The sequence below is a fragment of the Drosophila innubila genome, assembly GCF_004354385.1.
Source record: "Drosophila innubila isolate TH190305 chromosome 3L unlocalized genomic scaffold, UK_Dinn_1.0 0_D_3L, whole genome shotgun sequence".
Lineage (NCBI taxonomy): Eukaryota > Metazoa > Arthropoda > Insecta > Diptera > Drosophilidae > Drosophila > Drosophila innubila.
The window spans coordinates 21,795,606-21,808,002 of NW_022995376.1; the positions used below are offsets into that span (position 1 = coordinate 21,795,606).

General features: G+C 37.0%; 3 protein-coding genes across 5 annotated transcripts; 2 read left to right on the forward strand and 1 right to left on the reverse strand.

Moving 5' to 3' along the window:
• Positions 1-3,977: 3,977 nt before the first annotated feature.
• On the forward strand, positions 3,978-5,613 carry LOC117787960. Its single transcript, XM_034626599.1, has 3 exons — positions 3,978-4,692; positions 5,023-5,156; positions 5,215-5,613. The coding sequence occupies exons 1-3, from the start codon at positions 4,062-4,064 to the stop codon at positions 5,443-5,445; spliced, it is 996 nt and encodes a 331-aa protein (XP_034482490.1). The 5' UTR covers positions 3,978-4,061; the 3' UTR covers positions 5,446-5,613.
• Positions 5,164-11,918, reverse strand: LOC117787958. The gene is made up of 7 exons (XM_034626597.1): positions 11,864-11,918; positions 11,570-11,805; positions 8,869-9,040; positions 8,546-8,808; positions 8,365-8,488; positions 6,288-6,913; positions 5,164-5,975 (listed from the first exon to the last, which is right to left on the reverse strand). The coding sequence occupies exons 1-7, from the start codon at positions 11,916-11,918 to the stop codon at positions 5,487-5,489; spliced, it is 1,965 nt and encodes a 654-aa protein (XP_034482488.1). The 3' UTR covers positions 5,164-5,486.
• Positions 9,899-12,054, forward strand: LOC117787959. Of its 3 annotated transcripts, none has more exons than XR_004617711.1 (4): positions 9,899-10,425; positions 10,700-11,397; positions 11,457-11,794; positions 11,857-12,054. XR_004617711.1 is itself a non-coding variant. In XM_034626598.1 (3 exons), the coding sequence occupies exons 1-3, from the start codon at positions 9,930-9,932 to the stop codon at positions 11,562-11,564; spliced, it is 1,302 nt and encodes a 433-aa protein (XP_034482489.1). In that variant the 5' UTR covers positions 9,899-9,929; the 3' UTR covers positions 11,565-12,054. The 3 variants fall into 3 exon arrangements, 1 of the variants encoding a protein (XP_034482489.1); XR_004617712.1 differs by having other exon boundaries at positions 11,457-11,777; XM_034626598.1 differs by having other exon boundaries at positions 11,457-12,054.
• Positions 12,055-12,397: the final 343 nt, after the last annotated feature.

Sequence of the window (12,397 nt, forward strand, 5' to 3'; positions counted from 1 at the left end):
TTGCCGAAATCAACACATAAAAAAAGTTTCACATAACATTAAAGAGTGGCATCGCTTCTCCGTTGCTAATATTTTCAAGTGTCCAGATGCATGTGGGAGATAGTCTTACCTTACTAACATTTTGCCGCAACTTCATCATTCTTCATCAGACAGTTTTTCGAGAAATTATTTTAGTAATTCCATTTTTTGCCGAAATCAACACATAAAAACGCAGCAGTACACATCGATCGCATTGTCGTGGTCCTTTACTTTTATGAATGAAATTACACATTTTAAAAATTTCGATATTGTCAATCTTCACAATAATAAGTTTATGTTATGCTATTTTCATAATTAGCATATGGCTTATGCATTGTCGCCATAAGGTTACCTGATTTGCAACATGTCGATATTTAACCAGGTGGCAGTTCATCTAACGGAACTTTGAAGCTGCATTTCTGAAAGTCAGAGATCATGCAGAGAAGCACACGACCATTTCCGTTTCAGTTCGCAGCGTATTTCGCACTAAATAACATTGAAAGCATCTCAACTCGCCACAGACTTCACAGTCTTAAAAACACTGTCAATCAAATAAAACTTGAGCAGAAAAAGATTAAAAAAAAGCAGGTGCAGCTGGAGCTGCCGCCATTGTTGTGGTGCCACGTTATACCACACCACCGGCTGCTGCTGCTGTGCTTGTTGTTGTACCAACACCGGCTGCCGTAGCACCGGCTGCTGCTGCAGACGTTGCTGCTCAATTTGAGCCTGCAGCTCTTCAATTAGCCCGAAAGCACTTTCAAGTTGTTGTTGCTGCTGCTGCACTACCAGCTCCAGCTGCACCTGCTTTTTTTTAATCTTTTTCTGCTCAAGTTTTATTTGATTGACAGTGTTTTTAAGACTGTGAAAAGTCTGTGGCGAGTTGGAGTTGGAGTGCTCCAACGTGTTTATTTGGTGCGAAATAGAATTCTGCACGGCCCTAAGGGCGGAAATGCGATCGTTGTTGCTTCTCTGCATGATCTCTACACATTCACAGACTTTTCGGAAATGCAACTTCAAAGTTCCGTTAGGTGAAAGGCTGCCACCTAGTTAAATATCGACGCATATTTGCGAATCAGGTTGGCAGCCCACATTAACATATGGCGGCAATGCGCCAAAATACATTATGCTAATTACTTAGAAAATGCTTGCTTAACATAAACATATTGTGTTAAAATTGACATGGATGTAAAAATTTTGTAAATATGTAGTAATTTTCATTCATAAAAAGTAAAAAGACCACGACAATGTGCATCAATCAGGCAGCCTTTATTTACATATGTACATACACAATGCTGCCACGTTTTTTATGTATTTGATTTCAGCAAAAATGGCAAATTTACTAAAATGCAAATTTCTCAAAAACTGTCTGATAGAAATTGATGAAAGTTGCAGCAAAATGTTAGTAAAATTAAGGCCTATACTCCCACATAACGTGCATCTGGGGCCGCGACCTTTAAATAGTTAGCAACGATTTTTTGAAGCGGTGCCACTCTTTAATATTTATGTACAAGAGCTGCCACGTTTTTTATGTATTTGATTTCAGCAAAAATGGCAAATTTACTAAAATGCAAATTCTCAAAACTGTCTGATAGAAATTGATGAAAGTTGCAGCAAAATGTTAGTAAAATTAAGGCCTATAATCCCACATAGCGTGCATCTGGGGCCGCGACCTTTAAATAGTTAGCAACGATTTTTTGAAGCGGTGCCACTCTTTAATATTTATGTACAAGAGCTGCCACGTTTTTATGTATTTAATCTCAGCTAAAATGCCAAATTCATTAAAATGCAAATTCTCAAAACTGTCTGATAGAAATTGATGAAAGTTGCAGCAAAATGTTAGTAAAATTAAGGCCTATATTCCACATAGCGTGCATCTGGGGCCGCGACCTTTAAATAGTTAGCAACGATTTTTTGAAGCGGTGCCACTTTAATATTTATGTACAAGAGCTGCCACGTTTTTATGTATTTGATTTCAGCAAAATGGCAAATTTACTAAAATGCAAATTTCAAAACTGTCTGATAGAAATTGATGAAAGTTGCAGCAAAATGTTAGTAAAATTAAGGCCTATACTCCCACATAGCGTGCATCTGGGGCCGCGACCTTTAAATAGTTAGCAACGATTTTTTGAAGCGGTGCCACTCTTTAATATTTATGTACAAGAGCTGCCACGTTTTTTATGTATTTAATCTCAGCTAAAATGGCAATTTACTAAAATGCAAATTCTCAAAACTGTCTGATAGAAATTGATGAAAGTTGCAGCAAAATGTTAGTAAAATTAAGGCCTATATCCCACATAGCGTGCATCTGGGGCCGCGACCTTTAAATAGTTAGCAACGATTTTGAAGCGGTGCCACTCTTTAATATTTATGTACAAGAGCTGCCACGTTTTTATGTATTTAATCTCAGCTAAAATGCCAATTCACTAAAATGCAAATTTCTCAAAACTGTCTGATAGAAATTGATGAAAGTTGCAGCAAAATGTTAGTAAAATTAAGGCCTATATTCCCACATAGCGTGCATCTGGGGGCGACCTTTAAATAGTTAGCAACGATTTTTTGAAGCGGTGCCACTTTAATATTTATGTACAAGAGCTGCCACGTTTTTTATGTATTTGATTTCAGCAAAATGGCAATTTACTAAAATGCAAATTTCTCAAAACTGTCTGATAGAAATTGATGAAAGTTGCAGCAAAATGTTAGTAAAATTAAGGCCTATAATTCCACATAGCGTGCATCCGCGACCTTTAAATAGTTAGCAACGATTTTTGAAGCGGTGCCACTCTTTAATATTTATGTACAAGAGCTGCCACGTTTTTATGTATTTAATCTCAGCTAAAATGCCAATTCACTAAAATGCAAATTCTCAAAACTGTCTGATAGAAATTGATGAAAGTTGCAGCAAAATGTTAGTAAAATTAAGGCCTATATTCCACATAGCGTGCATCTGGGGCCGCGACCTTTAAATAGTTAGCAACGATTTTTTGAAGCGGTGCCACTCTTTAATATTTATGTACAAGAGCTGCCACGTTTTTTATGTATTTAATCTCAGCTAAAATGCCAAATTCACTAAAATGCAAATTTCTCAAAAACTGTCTGATAGAAATTGATGAAAGTTGCAGCAAAATGTTAGTAAAATTAATGCCTATACTCCCACATACCGTGCATCTGGGGCCGCGACCTTTAAATAGTTAGCAACGATTTTTTGAAGCGCATATATATCCGACCCATATCAATCAGCTTTCTGTTGCGTAGTAGTTCGGTTCACGTTGGAGCTACTAGTTCGATAGGACTTGCTCATGAACTTTTTGGGGTTAATTTACAATTAATTAATTTTCTCAAAAACTGTCTGATAACTTTCTTTAAATTAAATTAAAATAGCTTCTCCAAACTTGTAGCTTTAATTTGATATATGCCGCTTTTTGGGCCGTTCCTCCTGAGAAAGGATATTAAGGTTTGAGAACCAGGCATTGATTTTGGCGGTCATTTTGTATGGGGCTTTTTCTGAGGTAGCTTCGTTCTTTCCAAAATATCTCAAAAACGTTCTGATAACTTTTTCTAAATATGGTCCCATTAGAAAGGTGAAACTTTGGGCTTTAATCGTGCATTAGCGGTTTTCGGGGCCGTTCGCCCTGAGCTTAGATATTTAAGAAATGGTGGAAATGTAAACTTTTTCACTTTTTATGTTTACTTGTTTCACCCAAATCAAGGGCTGAAACTGCCAAAATATTGCTTAAGACTATAAATAAAACAATTATCTACAATTCTGCATCATTACTTTATTGTTTTAACGTCGAAAAACATTAAAAAATGAGGAAATTCATAACTGGTTCCGACTCCGTGAACCAAGTTCCGTTTTTCGTTGCTGGCGAACCGTTGCTAACTTGACGCACATACGTTCGCTTTGTTTTTATTCGTTTGATTCATATGAGCTTTTCGCAATTAACAATTTCTGAACGATTTTTGCGGTGCATTTTCTCCACATTTTCCGGCACTGTCTTATTGTTTAGTGCAATTTGCAATTAAGTGGATTTTCTAAAATTGAAATGACGTCGAGACAGAGCATTCATTCACCTAGAGATATTGGCGGCTCTAAATCGCCAACAAGAAGTGTTATTAATCAAAGTGGAAGTCCGAGTCCGCAACGTGTTAAGATTCATAAGGAAATGAATGAAATAGAAGATGCAAATATAGTTGACTCTGAAGATGATGTGGAATACACAAATAGGCCGATTTCAGTAATAAAAGGCTATGTACCAGACTATACGCCAGAGAGTGCCATTCCGCCTCCTAGTCCTCGGCAGGAACAAAAAAAACTGCATCCGCATGGACCGAAGAATTCACAAAAACAATCGTTGAAAATTGAAAACAAAGAAAGTCCAAACTCGTATATAAAATATATTTTTTATGCAATTATTATTATATTCCCTGTACTTGCTGGCTCGCAAATGTTTATGAAGCCGAAAGTGAAAACCTGCGACTTTAAGGAACTACGTCGACAGCTGCCATTGCAATCGACAGATGTATGGGAGGCATTACAAATTAATATTCAATTACTGCTGAATAAGCGGATCGATTCTCCAAATATCTACTTGTTCTTGCACTCGAGCGAGAGCAACGGTAGTAAAATACAAAAACTTATTCAGGACATTGCCCTGGAGACATCCAAGTGTTTTGGTGAGAGCGCTTAAATATGATACTAAGTTTATACGACAGCATGAATCGGTTTCAATAAACTTGTGTTGGGTTGCAGGGTGTTTATGAACAAGCGAGAACTGTTTAAATGAAAATATCGATTTTTAAGTCGCGTTAATATTTAAGTCGTTTTAAATTGTGGCGTAATATATTATGTTATACCATATGCATTTATTATTTTCCGTTTTTGAAAAAAGTTTACCCCAAGGGTTCCTTTTTTATTTTGTTTTGAATTTTTTCTATGCTTCTTTATCAACTGTATATAAATAAGTAAACAAAAAAAACAAAAGGATAAGATTTTTTTTTTTTTAGATGGTCGGCCACCCATAAAAATGAGCCTAAAGGATTTTGAAACGCAGAACGGCGATGACTACGGATATCCCATTGAGCAGTACAAAAATAAACTCAAGGATGGCAACGTTTTCCTTATTGAAAAATTAAATGATGCAAGTACTTCCAAGTCTAAAACTGTGAGCTTTCTTTAATTATCCAAATTCTTAACAGATTCCGCCAAATGCAGCACGTGCGTTGCACACAATATGCGAAACCCACAGTCCTATTGATCCAGATGTGGTCATCTTTTTGACTCTGCGCACAAACCTTTTAACCGCTGGACGAAATGCAGCGACATTGGCTGATCTCACATTGCGGGAATTGTGGAAGGATGTGCCGGATCATGAACTGGGTGCCTTAATAACGCGTGTAATTGATCAGGTTTTGCTATTGCAGGCCTAAATACGTATAAGCTTAAGTACTATATAAGTACATATTATTATTTATAATTGTTCGACTTTAAAGCACCACAATTCGGCGAGAAATGCCAGCAAGCTGCATGTCATGCCAAAACACCACAGCAATATTAGCCCAATAAAGTTGTCAATGCCCAGTTGAACGGGTCCAATATCAAGTTTGGGCATTTGTGAAGCCAACATCCGATTCTGTCTGTTAGCATTCATATACTCGGCCGCAATCTTCCATTCCCAGTACTTGTCAAAGCCAGAAGAGTGCCACGCCAGTACGAACCGACTGTGGGCGTCCAAATGCGCCCAAAGGCGTGGCACATAGGCTGCGGTAAATAGAAAGTATATATCATCGACCATTAGCTTAAGTCGCGACAAGGCATCATCGGGTATCATCTCGGCGTTGGCCAAGTGACCAAACTGCATTCGCTCCGCCACGAAACCCATTTGTTCTGTGCGTGATTTTGCGGCTATGGCCTCGGCATCGTATACACGAAAACGTTCCATAAGTCCCAGTAAAACGGTCTGCAAGTAGACAATTTGTTATTGTTTTATCGTATACTAGATGTAACTTATGTTGAAAAAGAAATATTTTGTGAGTTTCGTTGAGATAGCTCTAAAACTAACAATTTTTATCATACTAAGCAATTTTTTCAATGTGTGAACTTTGACTCCGAATTTGACCCCCTTGCAATTAAAATTTAGTTGGACGATAAAATTGTCTTATGTTGTGTGAAAATTTCAGCCTCCTAGGTCTTATGGTTTTGGCTGTGCACTGATCAGTGAGACAGGACAAAGAGTTTCTTTTAAATATATATAGATAAATCGATCGCTTACATCCGCTGTCCCAGCATCAAACATATTTATCCAGGCGTGAGAGGTAGCCGACCATATCAGTTTGTGCTGGTAGAGCCTCTGTCGTGAATCGGCGGCTTCCTCAAGCTTTGGCAGGGTTAGTATAGCGGCAAGTCCTCCTCCGTAAACGGTGGTCAAAATGATGTCAATCATGTAGCTGGCCAGTAAAACGGTACGGAGGGCATAGGATGTTGCCACATAGCCGGTGCTCTGGTTCACAAACAACTTGAGCGCACTAACACAACCAAAGCGCAGGCTCTGGCACCAAGATGAAGATGAAGGAGACGCACCTGTTGCCGTTGCTCTCTCACATTGACGGGTGCAGGCAAGTGCCAGGCACTCCAGCACTAGGCAAAGCACTACACATATCCAGAGGGTGGCCTGGAACGGACGCAGTGGTAGGGCCCAGTTGATAATGGGCTGCGGAGCCGGCACTAAACAGGTGACACCGGAACGTCCAAGAAAATGTGAAATTTCCATGCGTAGATACGCTTCATGCCAGATGTACAAACCACCGACGCCGTAATCGGTGGTTCTGTCTAGTACCATGCCCATTAATCCAATGCCAGTATAATTTGCATACACGTCTCCCCATTCCGATTTTTCAGCTATTCGTAAATTAGTCAATTAAAAATTTAAATATGATTATTGATAATTAATCGATATTTTTAGATTCCGACTATATGCACTGTTCATAGTGCATTCAACTTGAACTATGAGCAATCGTTCATCTTTGTGGCTGTTAAAATAAGTCACATTTGACAAAAATAATAAAATGAAAAGGCTTAAATGCACACAAGAAAAACTTATAAATGTTTGTGGTACTAATTATTTTTGAATTAAAAATCTGTTAAATTGTTTAAAGTGTTCAATGCGTTCATTTGAAGTTATCCTGAACGTAACGACACATCTCTTTGTCCCTCTAGTTTTGCCAGCCCTGAACTAAATATCAGCTGATAGGCTTCAAGCTAACGAAGGTTTAAAATTGCGGGCACAGACGCTTTTAAAGTACATAAATTAAACACATGTGAAGCTGTTTCAAAATATGACTGACATATGTCGTAGATGCATGAAAAGTTCCAAAATGCAGGTGGACATCTTTTCGGAGCGTCATGAGGAAGAGCCCAGCTTAGCTGTAATGTTGAGAGAGTGCTATAACTATGTGGTAAAACATGACGATGCATTCCCCAAGCAATTATGCCTTGACTGTGTTCTGGCCACGAAAAATGCATTTCAATTGAAGCGCAACTTGGAAAAGTTGAACAAAGTGAATCCTGAAGAAGCAGTGAAGGAATGGCTACTTGGCAACTATGGAACAAATGCAGCTCATGTCAATATCAAAGAGGGCTTGGAAAACGCATCGGATGCTAAAAATATTACACTAATTGGCACGGAATTGGAAGAAGAGAGCCAAGAGAACATAATGGAGGCGAAATATTACTTTCACAACCAATCACAACGATTTCCGATCATTCCGATCAGCTCAGTATTAGAGATGTTATTATAATGTACTCAAATTTAAGAAGGAAATTCACAAATCCATGAATAAGCTAAATGAAATGCATGAAACATGAAGTAATATTATTTTTAAGTTTTTGAATATGTGTTTGATTTGGAATTAAATATAAAATGTTATTCAGTATCCTATTTTAATATATTATAAAGTATTTTTATTTTATTTATTTATTTATGCACGACTTAAAGCAGTCGGCAAGAAACAAAAAAATCCAAGTATAAAAAATAAAGTTTAAGATTAAAAACAAAAATAAAGTTATATATTAATTATGAACTGTAAAGAAAAAATTAAAATTAGAATTAGATCTGGGGTGTGCAAAATTATAAATGATCCAACATTTGTTGCAAGGATTGGAGAAAACCCAGTAAAACCCAATCAGATAAATAAAGATTAGTCTTGTTGTTTAACCTCAAGAGAAAGTTCAGATTGCACGTTAACAAAACAATGAATTACCAATCGGAAAAACATTCAATAATAAGTATTAACTTTCAGTTTTTGAATTAAAGTTTTGTTTTGAATTTAAATTTAAACTTTTATACTTACTTGTATTCACTTGCACTGTGCAATTGTGCAGCTCACAAAAGATAAGCAATATACGAATTTCGGTGCCATCTATCAGCACTTCAGATCCGTTCAGAGCGCGATCATAGACGTTTGGCTCCTTGTCCTGTTTTGTTTAAATATGCATTACTATATCAGTCACAAATAATACTTATTTCCATACATAATCGAGGAGCATAAAAGGTTTATAGTTGAATATGCCTAAAATGATTTCGCGTCCTTGTAGATCCCGCATTTTACTAAACATATCAATACCGGCATCCCACATAATCTTCCCGAACTGGGCGTCGTAAAGCTGCAACGTATCAAAAGCTACTGATGTTGGTTCTTTCCCAAAATATCGTGGTCCCACAAAACTATTCGTTTTAATCTCAAAAATAGTTGAATTTAGAAAAGGTCCGTTGACTACCAGAATGTTGGGTTGATCTTAAACAAAAGAACACAACCCTTAATACCATTTATAAACAAGCAGCTGTAAAATCTTACCATGGAATATATAACCATCAAAATAACTGGCTGCATCAACAGTTTCTGCCAGTAGTTCATCCGTATAAACGAAAATAAAACGATTTCGCGTCGATCGCCAAATTGAGTAAATACTGGCATTATAAAAGTAACGGGCAAATTCTGCAATATGCTCCTGAAAAGCTATAAAGCTCTAAAATTTGAAAGAATATTATCATAATCGCATTAAATATAAATATAATTAGTATAGTATTCCCTTTTTTCTCTACAAGCTTTGTAAATTTGATTTTTGGAGTGCTGGCTTATACCCAAATTGACGTTTTCTATACCAAATTGCAATATTTTTTGGAGTTATAAAAAATTACAAATTTAATGGTGATTTTTTTCGTTGTGCCTCAGGGGAAGAAGTTCTATAATTTAATATAAATTCAATCAATACAAAAATTCGACAAAACTCCTTTTAACCCTGACCTTACAATACTAATGACTTGTTATATTAACATTTTATTTCCAATTTCTTTGACAATTTTCGAAAAACAAAATCTTTTCGGGCCCTTGCTTACGCAAGGCAGAGTTGCCAGCTTGTTCTGATTGGGGCTGCCACCCTACAGAAATTTCATGATCTGGCAACTTGTTCTAATTTAATAAAATAAAAAATTCAGTTGCAACTTTGAAAATTTGACTAAATTGGAATTTTTCTTATTTTTGAAGCTAGATTTTTAAATTTTTGCTGAATTTTTGTTGAAATTTTCTCGATTCTATGATATTTTTTTTTTTTTTTTTAGAATTTAATTTCTAACTGCTCTTATCTTTGGTTGACGAGTTTCAAACCTTCATTAATATTTAGATATATTTTTTTCGAATTTCGAATTTTAAATTTTCATCAAAATTTTAGCTAATTTCAAAATTATTGCAATTTTAAAAATTGCATGACTAAATTTAAATTTTGATCAAAATATGGGGCGAACCAAACCTGCCAGCCCGTTTTTTTGTTACAACATGACTATTAAAACAAGTTGACAGCACTAAAACTACATTTGCAAATCAGCTGTGTCGTCTCGAAACACAATTGTAAATAAACAATGCAAAGGCTTGGACTTGGCTGTCCGCTGGGTTTTCTTGCCAGCAAACCGCAAAAGAATAAAACTATTATATTGGATCTGAATTACGACTGTTATGTGGAGATATTCTCGTATCTCACTGCGCTTGATGACAAATTGAATTTGGCCAGAGCGCATCCACAATTTCGCGATGTGTTGATACGTGAGGCGCCGCGACGTTTTGCCAAAATCAACATGCGAATGTTGCGGTGCATTTCCGATTGGGATTATCTGTTGCACTTGTGTGGCGACAGCGTATTGGAGTGCGAGCTGCGACATGGACGCTGGGACGATAAGAAAACATTACCATTTCTAGCTCTATTGAATACCCACTGCAAAAATATGCAGCATTTGCATTTGATATTTGTGCATTATATTCCAATGACACAGACAGCGGGAGGAGACGTTAATATACTACAAGTGATGCAGCGAAAAGATCTTAAATCCATGAGTCTAACCGATGCCAAAGCTCCAATCGGTAATATACTCTGACAGTAGCTGCTAGAGAGCTGGCAAACTATCGACTTTAACCCACAATTGAAATCTAACTACAAAACTAAACATAACTTTTAAAAATGTTCTAAACTATCGATGTAATAAGATTCTATAGCTCGAATGTCCACAGTTAATAATATGAATTCGCATATCTCGATAGTGCCATCGATAGTTTGCCAGCTCTAGAACACAATCTACACAATCTAAACTATCTCTCTGTCTCTCTAAGCTTAGATCTTTTTAAATTTTGCTTGCAGTACTACAACTGCAGCATTTTATGAAACTGGAAGCGTTGCACATTGATGGCATCGATGACGAATTGTTGGATGCAGATTTCATGGAGCAACTTGAGGCGCTGCCTGCACTGCGCAGACTTGCACTGAGATTTGCCAGCCGGCGACAGTATCCACCCTTGGCTGACCATTGTCCACAGCTGGAGCACTTGTCGCTGGAGAACTTTGAGGCAACGCTGGCTGATGTGGGCGATTTTCCCCAATTGAAATCGCTGCATTTGAGATGGCGCCTCTCCATCCAATTGAACAAAAATCTCTTTCGGATGCTGGCCAAACGCTACAGTAATCGCTTGGAGCAACTGCAGTTGACCATAGTTAACCCGGCGCAGGCAACACATATTGTAGCACTGGAGAATCTTAAGATGCTCGCCTGTCCCATGTGGCCAAGCGAAGCATTAACGCACTTAAGTCGGTTGCAACAACTCGAGTGTCTGGCGTTGCAGTGTACTGAAGCTGCTGTCAGTCTGATGCAGCTGCTCGATGTGGTGACCAACTGCTATAAGCTGCAGCATTTGAAGCTTGGCAAGAGATGGCTGGAAGTTCAACTGGAGGACTTTGTTATTGCCTTGCAGGATGTTCTACGCAGACAAGCAGCCAACGCAGCTCGACCATCACTGTTGATGACACTGGAGTCCCCAGTAGCAATAGAATTGCAAAACCAGGTTTACTTTGAACTATATTAAGAGATTACACTGTTCAACAAAACTCCCTTCTATTGCAGTTGAGGGACAAAACAAATTTCCAGTTGTTGCAATTGGATTGGCAACGTTCGATTTGTGGATTGTGTAAACCGGATCGTCACAGCAAACATGAAGTATTCCTGGATTAACTCACCTCGCAATGCGACTGCTCAATGGCCAAAGTCAAACGCATTATCCAATCATTGTAGAATACCTGATTCTCCTCCAGTTCTGCACGTTTTCTCTCATAATTAACGTCCTTCTCCAAACTAGGCCACTTTTCTGGTTTCAAAAGGTGCACGACCAACGGTGGACTCGTCATCAGTTGGATATCGAAGGATGCATGCCACAGAATGCATGTTGTATGTGAATCCGTCAAGTATTGTTGTGCTATATTATAAATATTAATTCTTACTTTATTCCATTTTTTTTTTTAAGCAGAACTTACCTAAAAAACTTAATACCGTTGACCAATAATTGGTTTCCACTAACATGGCTGACATGTTCCTAAGTTCTGTAATATCTGATGCCAAAGAAAAGCTTTATATAGGCGCCTTAACTAGCGTCTGTCTGAGGGATGCATTAGTTATACCACTAGTCAAATGTTAAAGAAACTATCCCTTAGACATATCAATTCCCGTTGTATCTTAATTAAATTGTATTACATTTGTTTATTTAAAAAATGTCTATAAGTAATTGAATATGTATTATCAAATATTATTCCATAAAAAGAATAAGAAAAAGAAAATATACAATTATCTGTAAATCAAAAAAATTATAGAATTTTAACTTTTATAAAACTCAAAAGCTTTGATGTTGTTTGTATTTAAAAATGTTATTTTGTCGTAGATAACTAATATTTATAATTAAAATTTAACACTTCAAATAAGTGCCCAAAAAACGAAAGCGCTTGAAAGTATGCAATAGTTACATAAAATTATTTAATCTTTAAGAAAAAAAAATTAATTTAAATATAAATTTT